The sequence below is a fragment of the Hemicordylus capensis genome, chromosome 3 (assembly GCF_027244095.1).
Source record: "Hemicordylus capensis ecotype Gifberg chromosome 3, rHemCap1.1.pri, whole genome shotgun sequence".
Taxonomy (NCBI): Eukaryota; Metazoa; Chordata; class Lepidosauria; order Squamata; family Cordylidae; genus Hemicordylus; species Hemicordylus capensis.
In genome coordinates, this window is record NC_069659.1 from 355092808 (window position 1) to 355116071 (window position 23264).

The window sequence follows — 23264 nt, forward strand, 5'->3', positions numbered from 1 at the left end:
GCCTGCAAAATATGCATTCTGCCATTAAACTGCAGGCCCTCCTTGCCCTGTTGTAGCTCCAGTTTTCCAATGCATGTCCTCTTCAACCTGAATTGAAATTTGACTGTCCAAGGAAATATGGCTGCCATCAAGGTTTGTGGTGATAGGGCAGCCATTTTGAGTGAGGCAGCCATTGCAGGCTGTGGGTGAGATGAGCAGTGCAGGAATAGTGGCTGACCGCACACATTTATTTGGTCTCAACACTGCTCTAGGATAGATGGATATAATGGGGAAGGGTGGTGCCGATTCTTTGGTATTCCCACTCATCTAAAACCTGAAGGAAAGAAGATGCTATTTCTCTCTACTCTACCAGTTCCTTTCCCCACAGAACATGGGCTAGGTCAGCCTACGGTGCTCACCTTGATGTAGTCATAAGGACAGGAGACTTCTGGGTGATCTTCTATGTCAAAGTTGTCTTCGAACTGCAAGGAAATGAAGAAACCTTCCTCCAGCTCAATGCGGTACAAGCAGTCAGAACTCTTGGGATAAGATCTGGGGAAATCCGGGCTGTTGATCACACCATTTCTCTGGGTGAAGAGGTTGTCACTGCATTCCACTGCAATAGCGAAAGGTGAGGGATGGACAACGATCGGACTACATTATGACTGGCTGGCTCAATATATCTGAAGTCAAGGTGTTCAGACGGCAATTCCTTTATCCGACAAAGATGACTGGATGTTCCTTCCTAGAGAGGAAGGTTGTTTTATAGTTCTCATTTTAGATGGGAGAATTGGAAATTTCTTATTATGTCAGCACTGCAAACTTAGTAACGGTCATAGGGGCCCATCAGACCTTTACCTTCAAGAGATGAAACTTGTGGCAGCAAGTTGTGGTTGACCATTCTGTGTGGCCTCATTAAGCTACACTTCCCATAATCCCTTGTAGAAAGTCACAGACAGGTGCTGAACCTGGGTTCAAATCACTGATCAGCCATGGAGCTCATTGGTTAGCTTTGGACCAGTCACTCTCTCTAACACTGACTGCACAGGATGGTTGTGAGGATATGAGGTGGGTTAACCCCATATGTGTTTCTCTGGGCTCTTTGGAGGAAGAGAAGAATGCCCATAGGATTAACAAATGCATAAGTTAAAAACAAAATTACATTTACATAATTTAGAATGGAATAATAAAGTTCTTCAAATATTTGTTGTGTCAAGGGATGTGGAAAAACTGAGAAATTTTTGAGATGTTTCTCATTGGAGGAATGCTGAAAGGCTCTTTTGAATTTCACTTTGGAGACATTTTGATACCTATCTGAGTATCTCTCCTCCTAATACATTTAGCCAATGGACATTTAGCATAAAGCTTCTATCTCCATGGATAGAAGAGAATTATCTTCCTTGGAGGCCTGCAGGAGAGCCATGAAGACCCATCTTTTTTAGCCTGGCTTTTAATGATATCTCGTTTTACTTTTAATGTTCATCTGGTTTAAATGTGTTTTGAGGTTAATTGTTTCATTATGTGTTTTTGATTTTAATATAAACTGCTCTGAGCCACTTTAGTAAGGGTGGTATATTGAATGAATGAATGAATGAATGAATGAATGCTAAAAGCTTGACTAGCATTGGAAAGCTGAAGGAGGAGCTGTAGGTCAGTGGTAGAGCGTCTCCCAGTTTAGGGAGGAAAACTGCAGGTCCATTTCTTAACAAAACTGCAGTTGACCACATTTGGACGTACAGTTTCTGAAACTGGAGGTGAAGGGACCTTCGGCTTCATGTTACTTGCAAATGTGGCCTCTCTCTCTCCCTTTCTCTCTCCCTCTCTCTCCCTCCTGGAGATCCAGCAAGAGTACATAGCATTGAGCTAGACCAGGCCTGCTCAACTTAGGCCCCCCACCTGTTTTTGGACTACAACTCCCATAATTCCCAGCCGCAATGGGCAATAGCCAAGGATTATGGGAGTTGTAGGCCAACATCTGCAGGAGGGCCGAAGTTGAGCAGCCCTGAGCTAGACCAATGGCTTGGCTCAGGATAAGGCAAGACCTCTGGGTTGCATTTAAGAACTGACCTGAGAAGAAGGAGGTCTAATGGTCAAGGTTTGCAGCCCTAGTCAGCATGCCTGCACAGCTTGAGATCCACCAAGCCAAGAAGAGGCCACCAGTCATGCATTGCAGCCTGCCAGGTGCTGGAAACTGCCCCCACCCCATTTTTACAACCCCAGAAAGATTGCAAAAGCAAGAGGTTTGTCAAGGCCTTGTGGGCTACTATGTTTATCTTGGTGGCTCATAGGTTGCACAAGCCTGCTTGCTGATTGGATCTCAGCAAAAACCTCAGTTGTATTGAATGAAGGGCTACAGAGAAGCCCTATTCAGACATTGTGTTGCACATGCATTCAGGTGTCTTTTAGCATGTATGTATTTGTGTGTGTGAATGACTGCATACACTCATTTCAAAGTGAACCTGGGTATGGGCCCCCCAAATGCACGGTACAGATAGGAAATCAGGGGGGCACAGCTACGGGAGAGGGGATTCGTGTTTGCCCCTCATCCCGGTGGCCTCTCGGAGTGAGTGAGATAATTAAGAACATAGAGAGGAGGTAAGCTGGGGAGCCCTCAGGAGTGGTGGGCCCTGGGTTCTTTGAATCCACCCGCTCAATTATAGCTACAGTTCTGTAGGAAGTGTATCGTGTGTTCAGCATCACATGTGAATACCTGTACGTGTGTACCGATCTCTACGTGCATATGTTGCACACAGATTGTACATACAGTGAACATAACATGTGAATAGGGCTATTTAAATCCGAGACATTCTACAGTGAAGCAAGCACTATGCCACTGAAAGCCACCGAGCAACCTTCCTGGCCTGCTACAAGTGTGGTCTACAGGCGATATACCTTTGCAAGTCCTGTTATCAGTGTGGAGGATGTAGCCAAACCTGCAGGAGCAGTAGTACCCGCCGATATAGTTGTGGCAATGATGGTCGCAGGCCAGCTCTTCGTCACTCTTCTCCAAGCACTCGTCTATGTCTGCGATGGAACAGGAAGCAACAACAGGCTCAGATAGAGAACTCTCAACTTCTGCCTCATTGATTCAATGGTGCTTCATCGTGGCTAACTTAGTCTGGATCCTGCCCATGGGCTTTTAGAGTTGGAAGGATGTTGGAGGTCTTCTGCTCCAACTTCCTGCTCAGGGGTAGGAATCTTCCCCAGCAGCCCTGAGTCTGTAGCCCTTCTCCCCAACATGCTCATTTTCTGTAGGGTAAAAATAACAACAACTGGGGGAGAATTAAGCAATGTGAGCTTAAGTGAAGTGGGGACTATAACTTTGAAAATAGATGCTAGAAAGGGAGCTGGGGATGTGCAGGGATGGGGGAAGAGGGTCTGTCTGGCAAGGGAATTTTGAATCAAAAGGAGGAGGGAGATCTGGCAAAAGGGAAACTTAGACAACAAATGGTCACTGAGTGGTTTTCAATTTGAGTTCTGGAGAACTGAGGAGCTTATTAAGGCAGTGTTTTTTCACAATAAGGCCCGGGGGCCAATGTTGACCCCATCTACCTTAAGTGTGCCCACCTGACTAATTGTTTACTGGGCCTCTGTGAAGCTTTTTCCCTCTGGCACCATGCAGAGATGACCATTCTCACTATGCAGTGCTGTGTTTTGCCCAGTGCGGGGAGCTCCTTTAAGGGACATGGAGCCCTCTTGAGCCCCAGAACCACCTTGGAAGGCCTGCACAGAGTCCTGGGAAGTTTAGTCCTTTCCAGCACGATCCCCAAAGAGCTCTTAAGAGAAGGATCCTCCATCTGTCTTAAAGAGCCCTCCCAGCACGGAGTTCAGCACAGTGGAAATGGCTCTCATATCGAAGGTTTTTTAATTTTTAATTTTGCCAGAATGGCCACTTGAAAAACAGTGAAGATAATCCTATTAGGGGTTGCTCTGTGTGAATCCTGGCAACTATATCCCAATCAACTAGCTACTTACCTACTGCTGTATAATGGGCATCAAAACCCGTGAAGCGTTCCTCATTGGAGAAGTCCGATCTGAACATGAGGCTCATGTAGGAACCTGGGGAGATGATCGACTGTTGCCCTGGGGTCTGTTCTGTGTCTGTAGCCTCTCTTCCACAGAAAGTAGCCAAAACTTGGTCTTCAGACTCAACCTAGCATAGCCCAACAGAGAACAGAAATAGTCACCAGTCCAAAACTGGAGATATATTGTTCCTTCAACAACCATGGCAAGCGTTGTCAGACCGCAGGTGGGGATCACATATTTGAATATTCTTCTGCATGGAACCGGGATTTCTCAGCTTGGGTCCCCAGATGTTCTGGACACCATACCACAAAAAGGACATTACAGAACAGGAGAAGATGCAGAAGAGGACAACCAAGATGATCAGGGGCCTGAAGCAACTTCCCTACGAGGCAAGACCACAACACCTGGGGCTTTTTAGTTTAGAAAAAAAGACAACTGAGGGGAGATATAATACTACTACTACTACTACTACTAATAATAATAATAATTAGATAATAATATCTAATATTATTAGATAATAGGACAGGGAGATAATAATAACCCCTGCTAACTTGGCAAAGAGGCACCTTTTAATGTGGTGATTCTCTTTATTTAGCAGGGGGAGAGTAACTGGCCCTGTCCATCCCCAGCACAGTGACTGTTGCTGGTATCTATCTTATGTTTCTTTTTAGATTGTGAGCCCTTCAGGGACAGGGTTCCATCTTATCTGTTTGTTATCTCTTTGTGTAAACCGCCCTGAGCCATTTTTGGAAGGGCGGTATAGAAATCGAATGAATGAATAAATGAATGAATGAATAATAGAGGTCTATAAAACCATGCAAAGTGTGGAGAAAGTTGATAGAGAGAAATTTCCCCCCTCTCTTACAATACTAGAACCAGGAGCTATCCCAATGAAACTGAAGGCCATAAAACTGAAGGCCATAAAACATGAAGTCAGGAAATTTAGGACCAACAAGAGGAAGTAATTTTTCACACAGTGCATAATTAATCTACGGAATTCTTTGCCATGGGATGTGGTGATGGCCACTAGCTTGGATGGTTTTAAAGGGGGCTTAGACAAATTCATGGAGGACAGGACTATCCATGGCTACTAGTCTGGTGGCTATAGGCTACCTCCATTCTCAGAGGCAAAATGCCTTTGAATGCCAGTTGCAGGGGAACAACAGCAGGAGAGAGGGCATATCCTTTCTATGGGCTTCTCAGGGGCATTTGGTGGGCCACTGTGTAAAACAGGATGCTGGACTAGATGGGCCTCCTTGGCCTAGTCCAGCAGGGCTGTTCTTCTGTTCCCCTTTACAATAAAGGGCAATCCCTAATCTAAACTTCAAGGCAAGGGGTGGAGGTGGGGCATGAGGAAAAGCGACCTCCGAACCTTTAGTGGAGGCCACAAAATAGGTGGCATAAGCAGGTGGCAAGGCAGTAGGGATGTGCACGAACAGCCATCATCAACAGCCATCATCCCAATCCAGCTGGGAGTGATGCCTGTAGTCCATTGACATTAGAACATAAGAACAGCCCAGTTGGATCAGGTCAAAGCCTATCCAGTCCAGCATCCTGTTCCCCACAGTGGCCCACCAGATGCCTCTGAGAAGCCCACAAGCAAGAGGTGAGGGCACACCTTCTCTCCTGCTGTTGCTCCCCTGCAACTGGTATTTAGGGCCTCTTGCCTCTGAGGCTGGAGGTGGCCTATAGCCACCAGGCTAGCAGCCATTGATAGAACACCATGAATTTGTCTAAGCTGCTCTTAAAGACATCAAAACTAGTAGCCATCACCACATCCTGTGGAAGAGAATTCCATAGGTTAATTATTTGCTGTATGAAAAAGTACTTCCTTTTGAGAGAGGGAGAAAAATTTCTCTCAGGATTTCTCCTCAAGGATTCCCCTTTACAAGTAGACCCGAGCCGGTCTGCGAGCTGGTTCTTTGAACTGGCGGCCGGTCCGGTTCAAACTCAGATGGGCCAAAACGGGCTGGCTCGATGTCAAGCCCAGCTCAAAGTGAGCCGGCTCACGCATCCCTAATAGAATGGTGTTGTAAGGCAGTTTCTGGAGAGGAGAGAGGACTTGAGAAGAGGGAACTGACCGAAAGAGTGCTCTCTGCCAGTTGCCTCAGCGGGGTGCTCTTGCCACACGCAGCCTGAGCACACACGACTGGGGAGCCAGGGAGAAGGGCGTGCTTCATAAAAACCTTGGGCTACCTGTCAGGGCAGCACCAGAATCAGCCTCAGTCCCTGCGCCTCACAGAAGCAGCTCTACCCTGGTAGAGCTTGTGAATAGCTTGTGTGAATAGCCTTATTGTGATTTGTTTGTTTGTTTGTTTACTTAATACATTTATATACCGCCCCAAACCAAAGTCTTGGGTGGTTCACAACTATAAAGCAACAATACAAATAAATAAAACGTTAAAATCAACTAAAACTCCAAAAAGCTGCTTAAAACAAAAGCAATTTACAATATTTAGAAATACAGAAGTTAGAAGGCCTGGTTAAAAAGATGAGTCCTCAAAGACCTTTTCAAAACCGCTAGAGATGGGGAGGGTCTTATCTCAACAGGAAGGGCATTCCAAAGTCTTGGAGCGACAACTAAGAAGGCCCGTCCCTGAGTGGCCACCCAACGACTAGAGGGTAGCCACAGACGGGCCTCCCCTGACGAACGCTGTGGGAGATGGGATTGTGCAGAAGAAGACGCTTAAGGAGTCTAAAGAATTAATTTGCCTTTACTCTGGCACAGCAGTTATTATAACTCCAGAGCCAGCCAACCATCAGCATCTGTACTTGAAAAATAACTTTTTCCGATTTAAAAACTATCATTGTATCCACTTTTAAAAGCCAAAGATTGCATAAAACAATAAAAATGACCCATTACTCCCAAGAGGCCCTAACAATACAGTTCTCTGGTTTCCATCTTGGCCACACACCCCTAAAGAGTTTGATACAAGCCCATTTGACTGTGTTTCTGACTTTCAGTCCTGATCCCCGATAGTGGTGAGCATGAAACTGGCACCTGCTGGTTTGGAGTGGGGCGATCTTTAAGGACTGGGGAGGGTGCTCTTACCCCTCCTGCTGCATTTCCCCCACGGCGCTGTCTTTTAAATCCATCCAGTGAGGCAGCAGCGTACCTCCTTGCTGCTCCAATGCCTCCAAGGACCAGACATGACCAGAGGTGCCTGGTGTGCATGCGCACGTCATGCATTCATGCGACGTGCATGCACCCACGCATGACATGCGCATATGCACCACTCACTTCTGGTCACTTCTGGTCTGAAGAGGCACAGAGCAGCAAGGAGGTATGCGAGGAGGTTTGCTGCCACCCTGCTGAACCATTTAAAAAGACATTTCCAGTGGGGGAAATGTGGCGGTAGGGGTACCCTACCCCGGGAAGAGCACCCCACCCCGCCCTTAAAGATATCCCCCCCACCTTCGAACTGGCCGAACCGCTGGACTTTTGAACAGGTTCAGAGGTCCATAAAGGGCCTGATGGGGAACTGGTAAGGAAACCTTTGTTATGTGTGAGCGGCCATGTGGACATTTGTTATGAAGTGAATGACCTCCTGCTACACAGCTAACAGCTAGAGTCACCTTTTCTTGTGCCATGCCCAGACAAGCATCTACAGGATACCATAATGGGCCTGCTAGAGGACCATCAACCATATACTACTTATATGGTTTCCTTATTTGTGCTAGCTGCAAAGAAACTATGAACATGTTACATTAAAAATCTTAATAGCTAATTGTGGAGGCCATCCACACAATCAAAAACTGTATTCTTCCCGGGTTTGGGTGCTGTGGGTGCTCCCAATTTTTGGTTGTGTGGAAGCAAGGTAAGAGGAAAACCTGGGTAGAAATGATTGTGTGGAGGCCAGGGAGGAGGAAAACCTGGGTCACATTTCTTCTTCCTCCCTTATTTCCACACAATCACTTCTATCCAGGTTTTCCTCTAATGTTGCTTCCACACAACTGAAAATTGGGAGCACACACAGCTGCCAATCTCGGGTAGAACACAGTTTTTAATTGTGTGAATGATCTCTTGGTGTTCTTTTTTTTAACAACGAAGCTCTGCATTGGAAGTTGATTTATTACTTTTTTATGATAACTTGGTTGACTGGTGCATAAGGTTGTCTTCCTTGTAATTTTGACATGGCCTATGGCTAAATCCTTGGGAAGCAGTGGAGAGACCCTGGCTTCAGGCTGCTTTGAGCATTCAGCCAGCAAAATGAGAGAAGAAGGGTGCAATTCTGAAAGAGATGTAATATTTTAGTCTGGCCACAATTGCTCTTTTATATCCAGCTTGCATTCTGAAAGCCTGCTAGCCACCCCAACTTCTGAGGATGAGGCAGTCCCAGATGCCGACTCATAAATCACATTTGGCCATGCAGTTTCCTGAAGGAAACGACCCTTCCTTGGTAAACGGCACGCAGGCCAATAACATGTGGTTGAACTGCTGCTTTTCGAAAGAACAGACCCATTCTGAGCTATGCCAGGGATTCAGTCTTCCAAGGCGCCCACCACACCCTGGCCCTCTGTAAACTGTTTTTTCTCCCTTTTTGGCCACAAGACTAGAAAAGAGAAACCCAAACGTGCTGTGGCATCAAACACCAGTGAAGTCATGCAACCACTTGAAACTTTCCATCAGGTTGTCTTAATTAGCACTGCTTAGGAACAGCTGAAGACAAACTCACTCAGGATGTAGGAGCCAGTAGGCAGCTAAGGGCTTGTGAAATCACCCAGAAGGACAGTTTGGGAGGTTGGAGCTCTCTTCATTGGGGGGAAAGAGGCTTTGCATACAGAAGGTTCCTGGGTAAAATGATGGCAAGCCACAGTCAAGGAAAGTGTCTCTGCCTGGGACTTTGGAGAGCTGCTACCAACCAGAGCAGGAAGCACTGTGTCAGGTGGACCAATAGCCTGACTCAGTATTGGCAGCTTCATATGTTCTGTGCCAGGCCTGGGTCCCCGGATGTTGTTGGGTCACAACTCCTAGCATCCCTTTTGGCCATTGTGGCTGAGCATGATGAGAGTTGTAGTCCAACCACATCTGGGGACTCAAGGCTGGGAATTGCTGGGCTGGATGTCAAGCAGAGAAGGGGGATCTTGCAGGAGGAAAAAACTCCTCCCCTCTCTACTGAGGAGCAAAGGGAGAGTGAGACAGTGGAGGACCGGGGTGAGCAGCTGTGATGATATGGGGCCAGGAAAAGGCCTTCTCCCCAATTTCTCCAAGGATTCCAGCACATTTTTATAGCTGGCGCGAATGCTCTTTTATGGCTTTGCTGGATCTCCGTGTTTTTTGCTGTTCCTCCGTGATTTCCTTGTTATGCTTTTATCTGATTTGATAGTATCTGTTTGTTTTGAATTGGACATTGCCCTAAGAATCCTGTTACTGATGGCCGGTTTATAAATCTACAGAATAAACAAAAAGGTTGCCTTGGGTGTTTTATATAGAGAAGTTAACGTTGTCCCTAAAATTAACCATGTGATAAATAGTGGTCCCTCTTCCATGTTCCATCTGCCACCCTCTCCTCTCCCCACTGCTGCCCTCCGCCTGCTCAGATAACATTCTCTGTCTCAGGGGCAGAGTGATAATTGAATGTGGTGGGGACGGGCCTGCCGAGAATGGTCTGTGTTCACACAGGGGTGTAGCTAGGGGAGGGGGCCCTGTTCACCCCTCTCTCCGGTGGCCCCTTGGAGTGAGAGAGATCATGAAGAAAATAGGTTTAAATTTTAAAGACACAGGGAGGGGACCAGGGAGAAGAAGAAGATCGGGGGGCCAGGGCCCACTTCAACCTTGCTTTGCCCCTGCTCTAAGCAACCAGTGCTTCTCCACTGAGATGCAGTGCACACTTGCCAACTGGTCATTGGTGCTTGCTGTGACGAATGTGTGGACAGAGGCGCTCTTACCCCTGGACTTCAGGGCCAAAGTCCAGGGCCTACACCCCCCCGCCCCCCCCCCCCAAATGTCCTGGGTGGTGTGGTTTGTGTCCTCAAGAAACTACGTGTTAAAATTTATGCTTAACTTGCAGCAGGGGTGGGCTAGCCTTTAGGTCTAGGCTCCAAAATTACCTAGGTGCACTTCTGTGAGGGGACATCGGACCAGCCCATGACATGTGGTGGAGAGCTGGTCTTGTGGCAGCACGTGTGAATTGTCCCCTTTGCTAAGCAGGGTATGCCCTGGTTGCATTTGAATGAGTGACTTCATGCACTGTAAGATCTTCCCTTAGGGCAGGCCTGCTCAACTTAGGCCCCCCCAGCTGTTTTTGGACTACAACTCCCATAATCCCCAGCCACAGTGGACAATAGCCAGAGATTATGGGAGTTTTAGGCCAACATCTGCAGGAGGGCCAAAGTTGAGCAGCACTGCCTTAGGGGATGGAGCCGCTCTGGGAAGAGCATCTAGATTCCAAGTTCCCTCCCTGGCAGCATCTCCAAGACAGGGCTGAGAGAGACTCCTGCCTGTAACCTTGGAGAAGCCGCCGCCAGTATGGAAGACAATACCCTTCCCTTCCAATTCTCCTCCCACCAATTAGAATCACAACCCCTTCCTTCTTCCAAAGCCAGTAGCCTCGCTTGTCCTAATGAGCCCAAGGGGGCCCAAACACAGCTGCCTCGTGTTCCTGGAAGCCTTGCTCCCACCCCCTCTCCCATTCAGCCTCTCTCTCCGATCCCATCCAGTCATTGGCCAGAGGGGGAGCTGACCAGTCTGGTCCCCTGACGAATGACCAGCCTGCAGGCAGTGCATCTCTTGTTAATGCTGGGGCTCCTGGGAACCAGAGGCAGCTGCGTCTCCCTTGACACCCCCCCCCACAACCTGGCTTGTTAGGACAATCTGTGTCCAGGGGAGGGAGCACTTGAAAATGTATCACCCATGGAAGGAGAGCTCTATGGCCACACAAGTCAACTTGGCCAAGGACCTTGAGCAAGAGGTGGGTCTTGGTCTGATGTCTAAAGGATGGGAGGGAGGCTTTTGCGGGAGCCTCCCAAGCAAGGGCATTCCATAATTTGGGGGCAGTGCTGAGAAAGCCCACCTCCTGAGTGCTCTCCAGATTAACCCTTTCAACAGGGTCACTAGGGATCTGCCCAGTGTGCTTCCGTACTTCCCGTCTTGTGACACCGCAGTCCCAACAAGGTGCTGTTCGGACTTCCGATGCCTTCTTTCGGATTTCACCTTTGCGATTTAGCGCTACAGCATTGCAAGTCCATTGCAGAAAAATAGCTTAATTTTCCTGTTGTAGGAGTTTGAGATTCTGGGGGTCGCTTTCAATATGATCTTGCCAAGCCAAAGCATTTTACCCCTGTTGTAAGGTGTCATCTGGAAATTGCCCTGGTAGTCTTCTGCTAGATCTCAGGGGCAGAGGCATCTGGGAGCCAGGCCTCTGAGGCTGAACAGAGCACCTGATTCTCCAAGTACCTGCATCCCAGATCATTCAGGGCTTTAAAGGTTACAACCAGCACCTTGAACTGAGCCTGGAAGCAAACAAGGACCAACGCAATGGCCAGGGTTCAGTGCTGACGAGTCCTGAAGCAGGCTCTCACCAGCTACTTCAACTGTGGTGGCATTTTGCACCTGTTGAAGTTCCTGAGCCCGTTTCAAGGGCGGACCAAGGCAGAGTGTGTAACAGCAGTCCCCCCCCGGTTATGATAATGCCAGAGTGACCCTTAAGAAGTGTATGATCGATACGGGGCACCAGATCGATTTAGGTCGGGCATCAAGCTACAGGTGGTTTGGAGCAGTTAAGCCCTTGCAAAAACTAGCCAACTATCTGTATAATTTGACATATCCAACCCACAGAAGAGCCCGGACGCCAGCCCGGATGGATGTGTTGCCCTCTGTGGTATTAGGGTAGATTTAGGAGGGTTCCTTTTTTGGAGAGATTGTGTCCTTGCGGGAATGGCGATGTTGAAACAGTAAGTCATGTACTTTTGTATTGCTCATTTTATCGTGATCTGCGACTTAGATTTATTGCTCCTCTTGTTTTTAGATATCCAAATAATTCAGATGAGTTTTATACATAAACTTATTTCTTTCTGATCCGTATACTGATGTTTCGCTTCTGGTGGCCAAATTCTGTACATCTGCAATTAAGACCCGCATACGGTGTGTTGGAGATGGTTAATACAGGTTAATACTCGTTTTGTTTTTATTTTGTTATCTTATTCCATTTTATATTTTATGTAACTTAACTAGCTTAACCCACGCAGAGCATCTGCGTGCTACTCCCGGTTTGCTCCCCTCACCCCCTGCCACAGCCCCCTCACCTCAGAGATCTCTCCACCCTCACCTGAGCTGCACGCCTGATCCTCCTCTCCCCTCCCTTTACTCCAGCCCCTCACCCCTCTTGGTTACGGCTGCAGTGTTCCTGGTGCCTATTGGCCAAGCTGCAGACACCTATCCCCAGAGACCTCCTCACCTGAGCCCCACTCCTGCTCCTCCCCACTGGAACAGAGGAAGCAGTGGTTGAGCAGGCCCTTCCTTGCTGCCGCCACCGCCATCTGCTCGTTCCCCTCAGGCCGCTGACAGGCTCAGGCCCGCCCCTCGCCCTTCCTTTTTCTCGTCTTCCCCTCCCTTCTTTCTCTCTCCTCCACTCGCTCTTCTCCTCTGCCTTCCTTCCTTCTTTTTTTCTTTCTCTTTCTCTCTCTCCTTCTTCCTGAGTTAACAGATCTTGTTCATCTTGTTTCCTTATCTAATTCACACAATGGCAGCCTCTCTCTCCTGGAGGCTCTTTCCTCCCTCACGGCCCCTCTCTTTGCAGACCCCTGCCATCTATCTATCTATCTATCTATGTTTATTCCTCTCTACAACAATCAAGAAATCTTCCGACCAGTAACAGTTGCATTCCAAATGACCTTAACCATCACAGGCTCCTCCTCCTCCCTATCTGCATATGGAATCCCCACTGCCCAATCAGGTATTTCTGCTCAGGAACTCCTGCGAGAGCTGCCACGCACGGGATTAGCCATGGGTACGCCTTAGCAAATTATATATATAAGAAGATTGTATATTTTGTGTGTGCGCGCGCGTATGTGTGTGTATACGCACTTGTATCAATGTTCATTTTCGGGAACTCTTGTATCTGGATTTGATCTGTGTGCTGATCATTGATTGTTATAAACTGAACTGAATTGAATTGTAACCGCTGTCAAGCCTTGAGGTAACTAGAGCATGGATGACTGTGGCAAGGTCTGACTTTTCCAAGAAAGGAATCAGATGTCCACCTTTTGTCCATGAGAGTTCAAGGATTATTAAGTATTGCATATAGATCCCTTCCTTCCTCCAAAGTTCTCTTCCCCTAGCAGTTTCTTCTTCTCACCGTTGGTTAGGCTTAGAAGCAATAATGGGCCCAATGCAGACCAGAGAGCTTGTGGTCTGAGTGGTGACTGTTTTCTGGCATTTTGTTCCTAGTCCAGCATTCTAAGCACTACTCTGGGATTCTCAGCTTTGGGTCCCCAGAACGACTACTACTACTGCTGCTAGTAGTAGTTGGTTGGTTGGTTGGTTGGTTGGCTGAAGTACAACTTGCATCATCTCCATCCACACTGGCCTTCTCAGTCATTCTCAACCTTGGGTCCCCAGATATGTTGGACTACAACTCCCATCATCCTCACCACAATGAGGATCTACCTGTTGTGGTAGGTTTACACTCCCCATGAAAGATCAGGTACAGAGCTTGGGAGTGCTCCTGAATCAAAAACTCTCTCTGGTTTCTCATGTTGAGGCAGTGTCCAGAAGCGCTTTTTATCCACTCCTGGCTGATATGTCAGCTAGGCCCATTTCTGGAGGTAAATGATCTTATAACGGTAATACATATGCTGGTGACCTCCAGGCTTGACTACAGTCATAGGAACATAGGAACATAGGAAACTGCCATATACTGAGTCAGACCATTGGTCTATCTAGCTCAATATTGTCTTCACAGACTGGCAGCGGCTTCTCCAAGGTTGCAGGCAAGAATCTCTCTCAGCCCTATCTTGGAGATGCTGCCAGGGAGGGAACTTGGAACCTTCTGCTCTTCCCAGAGCGGCTTCATCCCCTGAGGGGAATATCTTGCAGTGCTCACACATCAAGTCTCCCATTCATATGCAACCAGGGCAGACCCTGCTTAGCTATGGGGACAAGTCATGCTTGCTACCACAAGACCAGCTCTTTCATCCATGGCCAACCACGAGGGTTCCATTCCAGGAAAACCTCGCGGTTGGCAAATTCGCTGTTGGAGAGCCATTGGAATCAATGGCAAACAGGGGGTTAGGGGAATCGCAGTCGCAAAAGGACCACAAAATACAGTGAAAAATAGAAAACATCCTCCCAAGTCTCCCCAAATCACCAGGAGTCAGTAAGAGGAGTGAAGGGAAACCCCCCAAATGACCCCCTGACCCCTGGAAATCACAAACCCCACAAATTGCAAAAAACCTCAGGTCATGGTTGGTGAGACCTGCCACAATTTCCTGGTCACAGATACTCAAAACCCGCGAGAAACTTGTGGCTGGTGAGGGATAACTGTACTGGAATGCGCTCTACGTGGGGTTGCCTTTGTACATAGTCCGGAAACTATAATTGGTACAAAATGAGCAGCGGGACCGGTCTCTGGGAACAACTCAAAGGGACTATATAACACCGATTCTGAAAGAACTGTGCTGGCTGCCAATATGTTTCGGTATGAAATGCAAAGTGCTGGTCATTACCTATAAAGCCCTGAATAGCTTGGGTACGGTGTACTTAAGAGAATGCCTCCTTTGTCACGAACCCTGCTGCCTATTGCAATCCTCTGGAGAGGTGCGGTTATGGGTGCCACCAGCTCGTTTGGTGGCAACTCAGGACCGGCGGGGCCTTCTCTGTAGCTGCCCTGGGGATTTGGAATATGCTCCCTGTCAAAATAAGAGCATCTCCGATTGCTTTTAAAAAGACCCGCATTTTCTCAGGCTTTTAATTGCAATTAATTTTAAACTGCCTAATTATTTTTATCCTGTGAAATTGCTTTAACTTTTTATTTTGTGAAATTGTTTCTACTCTGTTTTATATTTGTTGTTTTAAGAAAGAAAGAAAGAAAGGCTTTTAATTAGATATTGTTTTAATTGTGTTTTTAATCGTTTTAACATTTTAAATTTTAAATTGTTGTAATGTTTTAACCTTTTTATTTGTTGTTTTTATTGTTTTGTTGTAAACCGCCCAGCGACTTGCGTTTAACACAACACATGTGTTAAATAAAAAAGGGAACAAAAGAGAAAGAAAGAAAGAAAGAAAGAAAGAAAGAAAGAAAGAAAGAAAGAAAGAAAGAAAGGCCTTCTCAAGGTTCTCAACATTGGATCCCCAGATGATGTTGGACCACAGCTCCTTTTTTTTACAACAACAGCCTTTGTAGCTGGGGATGATGGGAGTTGTAGTTCTCAGGGCTTGAAAGCCCCTGCACTACCCCATAATGGCTCGCAGCTGTGTTTTTCACACTTATAATCACCACAGTAAATATGGATGGATGATTACCACATCAAATATGAGCCAGCCTTGAACACACTAAATAACATCCATTGTTCATTTTGCATTTTGCTTCTTGGATGAGAACACGGACATGGCCTTTCCTATGCAAGTATGGTTTTTATTCTTATTTCAAGGGCTCTGGTATTCAATATACTACTGTGTGTTTCCCCCAAATGGTACCTCTCAAGCCACAAATCCCTTCCTTTTAGCAAAGCTCCCTTCTGGTGTTGCCTGTGTTTCATGCCATCTTCAGACCCATGAAATGCAGTGCCAAACACAGAAAATAAAATTTTAAGCACTCATACGCTAGACAATTCCCACACTCTTTGCAAAGAAATGACATGACCTTGCTCAGTAAGCACCCATCGTGGGCTGAACTAGGAACATAGGAAGCTGCCATATACTGAGTCAGACCATAGGTCCATCAAGCTCAGTATTGTCTACACAGACTGGCAGCGGCTTCTCCAAGGCTGCAGGCAGGAGTCTCTCTCAGCCCTCTCTTGGAGATGCTGCCAGGGAGGGAACTTGGAACCTTCTGCTCCTCCCAGAGCAGCTCCATCCCCTGAGGGGAATATCTTGCAGTGCTCACACATCAAGTCTCCCATTTATATGCAACCAGGGCAGACCCTACTTAGCTAAGGGGACAAGTCATGCTTGCTACCACAAGACCAGCTCTCCTCCCCTACTCATCTGCTGCTCACAACATCAGTGTGGGGTACTGGGTGAATCGTTTCACCTTGTCAACCCTGTTTCCCCTTGATGTAGAAAGAGAGCCTTTTCATGGTGCTTGCATGCAACTATTTTACCCAGTGTGTTGATTCCCACTGAGATGGTAAACCCATGTCTGGGCTGTACTATTTCAGACTGCAGGTGGGGACTCACATGATTGAATGCACCTCCATTTTTAAAAAAAACTTAGAAAATTAGTTTTCTAGAGCAGAAAACTAGCGGGTCAAGGAGTATGAATTTAGCTTAGCATTTTTCATGACACACTAGTTTTCTCTGTGTGGGGTGTATTTTATATGGAGGAGCATCCCTCAGCAACACCACATGTAGCAGCAGCAGCGTAGCGAGGCTGGTGGGGGCCCGAGTGTGGCCACTGCCCACTGGCCCCACCCCCGCGTCTGATGTCAGATGTAGGATCCCAGCTAGCCACGTCCCCACATCTGACATCAGACATGGGGGGCATGGCCTCCCTCCCAAACGGGGCTGCGTGGCCCTGTTTGGGAGGGAGATTGACCCGCGCTGCGTTGGGCAGCGTGGGCCAGAGCAACTCTCCTTGCCTTAAAGGCAGGAAGAGCCGTTTCAGCTGCACTGCCAATGCAGCGTGGGCCAATCTCTCTCCTAAATGGGGCCACGCGACCCCGTTTGGGAGGGAGGGCGATCGGCCCCACTGCATTGGCAGCGAGACCAAGAGTGTCTCTCCCCACCTTTAAGGCAGGGAGAGTCATTCTGGCCGCGCTGCCAACACAGCGTGGGCCGATTCTGGCTACAAACGGGGCCACGCTGCCTGGTTTGGGACAGAAATAACACCCCCACATCTGACGTCAGATGCAGGGGGCATGTTTAGTGCTGCGCTTGTGGCCCCTGATTGGTGGTGGCCTGGGTTCATTGAACCTGTTCGCTCAATGGTGGCACTGCCCTTGACATGGAGTCTGGTGTGGTAGAGCCCAGACAAGGGCTTTTCACTTCACTGAGAACTAGGCCACTGCCTGCAGGCAGCTCAGGAACTGGCAAATGTGGGGTAGCCTGGAGACTGCATGGAGGGCTTGGAGGAGTGCCTATTGCTTAGTTCCTGCTTAGTTCCTGTTTGAAAAGCGTTCCTGCTTTTCATCCATCTCCAGGCTGAAGGATCTCAAGCAGTCAGGCTTGGAAAGAGAATCTGCAGAGGAACCTAGGAAGCTGCCTTTTCCCCAAGAGTAAGACCCTTGGTCCATCTAGCTCAGTATTGTCTACTCAGACAGGTAGCGGCTTCTCTAAGGTTGCAGGCGGGATTCAGGAGTCTTTCTCAGTCCCATCTTGGAGATGCCAGGGAGGGAACTTGGGACCTTCTGCATGCAAGCAGAAGCATGCAGATGCTCTTTCAAGAGTGGCCCCATCCCCTAAGGGGAATACCTTAAAATGCTTACACGTGTAGCCTCCCATTCAAATGCAAACCAGGGTGCACCCTGCTTAGCAAAGGGGAAAATTCATGCTTGCTACCATGAGACCAGCAATGCTCCCATGAAGCAGAGAGAGCTCTCCTCTCCTCTGCTTCAGACTTGCCAGTCAGCTGTACAAAACTTGACCACTTCAGCAGGACGAAGTTTCATATGGTGAGGACCCTCACTTAGAGGCTCAGGCAGAATGTATGAACAAGCCCAATTTCTCAGCTGAAAAGCCCCCAGAGGAACAACTGAAAAGCCTCCAGTGGCACGACTCTTGCTTGAGACTTTGCAAAGCTTTGGCCAGCTTATTAACCAAAGTATCATGAGGAACTTTGTCAAATGTGTTTCTGAAATCAAGATAAATTATATCCATAGCATTCCCACAATCCACTAAGATACTGACCCTTAAAAAAAAAAGCAATTGATGCTTGCAGAATTGTAGTTGTGTGTGTGTGTGTGGTTTTTTGTGTGTGTGAGGGGAGGAATTTTCAGCTTCTTCGACGCCAAAACTTCAATTCCCTTTGGAGTTTGGAGTTCCTCCTTTGGAGGAAGCCACAAAAATTAAACTGGCAGACAGCTGATCTAAGTTAGTGACATAGAAAGTTCAGCTTTTTTAAAAAAGAAAGTTGCTTGCACTTCTGCTTAAATGCAGTACATAAAACTGGGTTTGTGGATGATAAGGGGAATCTACCTGCAAAGAGAGCTTTTCCGTACACTCTTGACATCACTGCCAAATTTCACCAGCCCATTTCTGAGCATTTCCAGCATGGCCAGAACTCTACACAGCAGCTCCGGGAAGTGAAGAAGCCTTGTTCCAAATTTCTGGCAGACAGGGTGGAGCGTCTCGCCAAATGCCAAAGTCCTCCAGAAACCCAAAGTTCAGTTTCCCAACATCTCTAGCCTTTTGCTAACCCAATTAAAGATCTGCTGCAACGATCTCTTGTTTTCTTCTACAGACTGTGCCCTGGCAATGGGATGAGCAGAACATGCAAATGGATTTCCTGGATCAGAACAAAGTCCGTCGAGTCCTGACCTAAATGAGCAGCAAGTGCCTCAACTGGGACCAGAACCACGGCTTACATGTAGCTAAGAGACAAACAGGTTAAGCCAAAATGTTACACCCACAGCAGCAGAAGACACTTAATCTGCAGTCATGTGAAGGTTGCTACTTCTTGGAATCAAAGGTTCTGATTCCTGGCAGGGGCCTGGGGGCAGAGCTTAGCTGGTTTTGGCAGGACTGGGGGTGGACCCCAGGGCAAAAGTGATCTGTTCATAGAAGGGGCAGGGTTCAAGGCAGCAAGGCAAAATAGGTGGAGGAGGAAAAGGCTGGCATGGCCCATAGTTTTTCTAACATCTAGCCCAGAGGAAAACCTTTTTCTCCCTGCCTAGCTGGCAACCCTCCTTGTGGGGTAGATCTGTCAAAATGTTCTCTAGCCCATGAGCTGCAAGACAAGTGTGCAGGGGCGTAGCAAGGTTGGAGTGGGCCCAGGGACAAGATTTTAAAATGCACCCCGCCCCCTCACTGAAGCTCAGCTCATGAAGTAAAGAAATCTAAATGAGGCTGAATAGCGGTAACAAGAAGCATAGTAAAATTATATATTATTTTTAAAAAAGTTTTGTAAATTGTGGACGGTGCAAGTCATTGAACGGTACTAGAGAAAGATGTGCTGTTCTGGTAGCTCCAGGTCTTAACACTCACAGCAATTTCGGAGGATGAATACAACTTAAGGAAGCCCGGGCGGGTGCGCGGCTGGGGGAGTCAGTCATGTGACTTGCCTCTGGGGGGCCTCCCAAGGCAGTGGGCCCCCAGACAACTGTCTCCCCTTGCCCTATTATAGTTACGCCCTTGCATGTGTGAGTTTTCACAATGCCAAACCAGTAACATGTCACCCCCTCTGGGATTTCTTACAGTTACAGTTACAGTTACAGTTTCTTACTCTTGTTTAAAGTTCAGGGTTTGTTTGTTTTTTGAGGGGTGGGAAAACAGAAAATATATGGATCTGAGTTCCATTACTTTGTTACCCAAAGCACCAGGGCTCTGTCAAAAATATTCTTAGAGCATGGCAGAATATCCATGCACCAAAGCTGAGATGGCATTCAATGTAACCTGCACTGGGTGCAAAGGCAGAGTAAAAGAAAACTTCCTGAGGAATTATATTGTCATCCCTTCAGGGAAAAGATGCTCATACCTGTATAGTGAGAAAGTACATTGTAAATAAAAGTTAAATCCCACTGGGCATGAGTTAGAGAATGTGGGTCCTCAGATGTTGTTGGACTACAACTCTCATCATCCCTTGCCACAGTAGCCATGATGGGAGTTGTAGTCCAAGAAGATCTAGACTGAAGTGGCTTGTCCCAACCAGCCAGGGTGTTCCAAAGAACGCAAGCTCTCTCTGATTCCCCATAGCTCTGGTGGCTCCTCTCTCCCCCATCTCACTCTGGTGTTTATTTAAATTTATTTATTTGTTTGTTTGTTTGTTTAACCTATTTGTATACTGCCCCAAACACAAGTCTCTGGGTGGTTTAGGTTAATGAGAACCATTCAGCGTTAATGAGAACCATGCTTCCTGCAGGCTGGCCATTCATCAGGCAATGCCACACAGCTGCACAGCTCTACCTGACAAATTGCCAGCCTGTAGGCAGTGCAGCTCTCATTAACACCGGGGCAGGGTGGGAGAGAGAGGAACCACCAGAGCTGCCCAGAATCAGAGGCAGCTGCGCCTCCTTGGGCGCCCCCTGAATTGTTAAGATGAGTCACTACTGCATCTACAAATAAGAATATGATGAATATTTATGCATATGGCTCCCTGTCCCCAAAGGGCTCACAATCTAGAAAAAGAAACATAAGACAGACACCAGCAACAGCCACTGGAGGGATGCTGTGCTGGGGATGGATTGGGCCAGTTGCTCTCCCCCTGCTAAATAAAGAGAACCACCACTTTAGAAAGGTGCCTCTATGCTCAGTTAGCATCTAGGGACCTAAGCGTGAGAATCCCTGCCACAGGAGGTCAGGGACAGATGGGTTGTTGTGGCTGTATCCCTTCCCCCACAGCCTTCTTCCACCGTCTCTTTGGTGCAGTAAGTTGCCATCTGGAGCACTTTAAACGAAAGCCATAGTCATTTCCTGCAGACAAACACAGAGACTCCAATCTCTGTTCTGCTTCTGGCTTCCTTGGGGCAAATTCTTTCTCTTCCAGGACTGAATCCATAGTCCACCCACCCCACCCCCGGCCACACCAAGTAGTTGCCTCTGTTTTAAGCAAAATGCCGGTCACATTGTGACCTTGGACTCCTCCTGGGGGCAACAGCTTCCAGACAGCAACCCTGTCTGAATTCGTAATGAAATGATTTGAATATGAATATCTATTGTCCTCCGCTTTCCTCTTGGGGAGATGAGGAGGCTATGAGAGATGAAAGATGCCACTTTGTTCTGGAGAAGCCAACAGCCTCTCTGTCTCATGGCAAACACATCTGATTAGTAATAAGTTGGATCTGAGGAGGTCCCTTGAGAGAAAATGAGCCCCCCTGCGGCTAGAGTCTTTAGCCTTTTGTGCTTCAGCTGGTTCCATTTTAGGTTTTTGTCATGTTAGGGTGCTGTGACAGCAACCTCGTCCTCCACCTCTTGTTCCAGAAGGCTAGTTTAAATATGGAGGTGTGAAAAGTCCTGGGAGCTTTCCAGATTAGCTGCTCAACAGCAGCAAAATGCTTCCATTCAGGCAAATCGCATTTGAAACATAAACAGAAGGGGGAGCAGTCTCGCGAAAACCAACAACCTGAAAAAGCAGCAACTTTTTTACACCAGATACATGACATCATAGCACTATATTGCAGCGATTAAATTCGAAACACGGCATCGGAAATTTGAACGGCACCCTGCTGTCTGTGGAGAGACTGTGGTATTGTTTTAATTGTGTTTTACACAATTAGATATTGTTTTAATTGTGTTTTTAATAGTTTTAACATTGTAATGCTTTAATCCCCTGCTAACTTGGCAAAGAGGCACCTTTTAATGTGGTGATTCTCTTTATTTAGCAGGGGGAGAGTAACTGGCCCTCTCCACCCCCAGCACAGTACCTCCAGTGACTGTTGCTGGTGTCTATCTTATGTTTCTTTTTAGATTGTGAGCCCTTTGGGGACAGGGATCCATCTTATTTGTCTTATTTGTTTGTTATTTCTCTGTGTAAACCGCCCTGAGCCATTTTTGGAAGGGCGGTGTAGAAATCGAATTAATAATAATAATAATAATAATAATAATATTAATAATAATAAACAATGGCTAACAACTGGGAAAACTCACCTCATCATGAAAGACCCAGCAAAAGGTGCAGTTCCAAGTCATTATAGACCGATAACCTGCCTGCCAACCGTGTTCAAATTATTAACTGGAATAATAGCAGATGAAGTGATGCAACACTTATAAACTAACAAACAGCTTCCAATTGAACAGAAAGGAAATTGCCCGAACACCAGAGGCACAAAAGACCAGCTGCTGATTGACAAAATGATTTTAGAAAATTGCAAGAGAAGAAAAACCAATCAAAGTGTTGCATGGATTGACTACAAGAAAGCCTTCGATTCATTGCCTCACACATGGATACTAAAATGTTTAGAAACTGGTGTCAGCAAAAACATTCAGATATTGATAAAAAAAGCAATGAGCATGTGGAGTACACAGTTAACAATCAATGGCGAGACACTTGGACAGGTTAGCATTAGAAGAGGCATTTTCCAAGGGGACTCACTATCCCCTCTGTTGTTTGTAATTGCCATGACCCCACTTTCACAAATACTAAACAAAACAGGCCTCGGATACCAAACATCTAAAGCATCAAGTCAAATCAACCATCTGCTGTACATGGATGATCTGAAGTTGTATCGAAAGTCCCAGTCAGAAATCGAATCACTGCTAAACACTGTCCGTATATTCAGTAGTGATATAGCAATGGAGTTTGGACTAGACAAGTGTGCTGCATTAATAATGAACAGAGGGAAAATAACAAAAACAGAAGGAATAGAACTGCCCAATGGAAGCAAGATCAAGAACCTGGAAGAGAAAGAACCTTCCAAATACTTGGGCATTCTCCAGGCTGATAACATCACACACACTGAAGTTAAAAGAAAAATGGGAAGTGAATACATCAGGAGAGTTAGAAAAATCCTCAAGTCCAAACTCAATGGAGGGAACACCATACAAGCCATCAACACCTGGGCTATACTTGTTATCAGATACACTGCAGGAATAATAGACTGGACCCAGGCAGAGCTAGAGACGCTAGATCGTAAAACCAGGAAAATCATGACCATCAATCATGCTCTGCACTCCCGCAGTGATGTCGATAGGCTATACCTCCCTCGCAGCTCAGGTGGAAGAGGAATGCTGCAAGTCCATCAAACAGTAGAGGAGGAGAAAAGAGGCCTTGAAGAATATATCAAGGGCAGTGAAGAAGATGCACTTCAAATGGTCAATAATGCGAAACTATTCAACACCAATGAAACAAAGCAGGCCTACAAGAAAGAACAAGTCCAGAACCGAGCAGAAAAATGGAAAAAGAAGCCACTGCATGGTCAATATTTGCACAATATAAGTGGAAAATCAGACATCAGCAAGACCTGGCAATGGCTTAAGAATGGCAACTTGAAGAAAGAAACAGAGGGTT

At 46.9% G+C, this 23264-nt stretch overlaps 1 protein-coding gene across 8 annotated transcripts in view; it reads right to left on the reverse strand.

Moving 5' to 3' along the window:
• MASP1 (MBL associated serine protease 1) overlaps positions 1 to 23264 on the reverse strand; it is a 117878-nt gene that overhangs the window by 64657 nt on the left and 29957 nt on the right. For all 8 annotated transcript variants that reach the window (XM_053309741.1, XM_053309739.1, XM_053309743.1 and 5 more), the window contains 3 exons: positions 3955 to 4132; positions 2872 to 3003; positions 399 to 595 (listed from right to left, as the gene is read on the reverse strand). In XM_053309741.1, coding sequence (XP_053165716.1) covers positions 399 to 595; positions 2872 to 3003; positions 3955 to 4132 — 507 coding nt within the window. The remainder of the gene's footprint in view (positions 1 to 398; positions 596 to 2871; positions 3004 to 3954; positions 4133 to 23264) is intronic.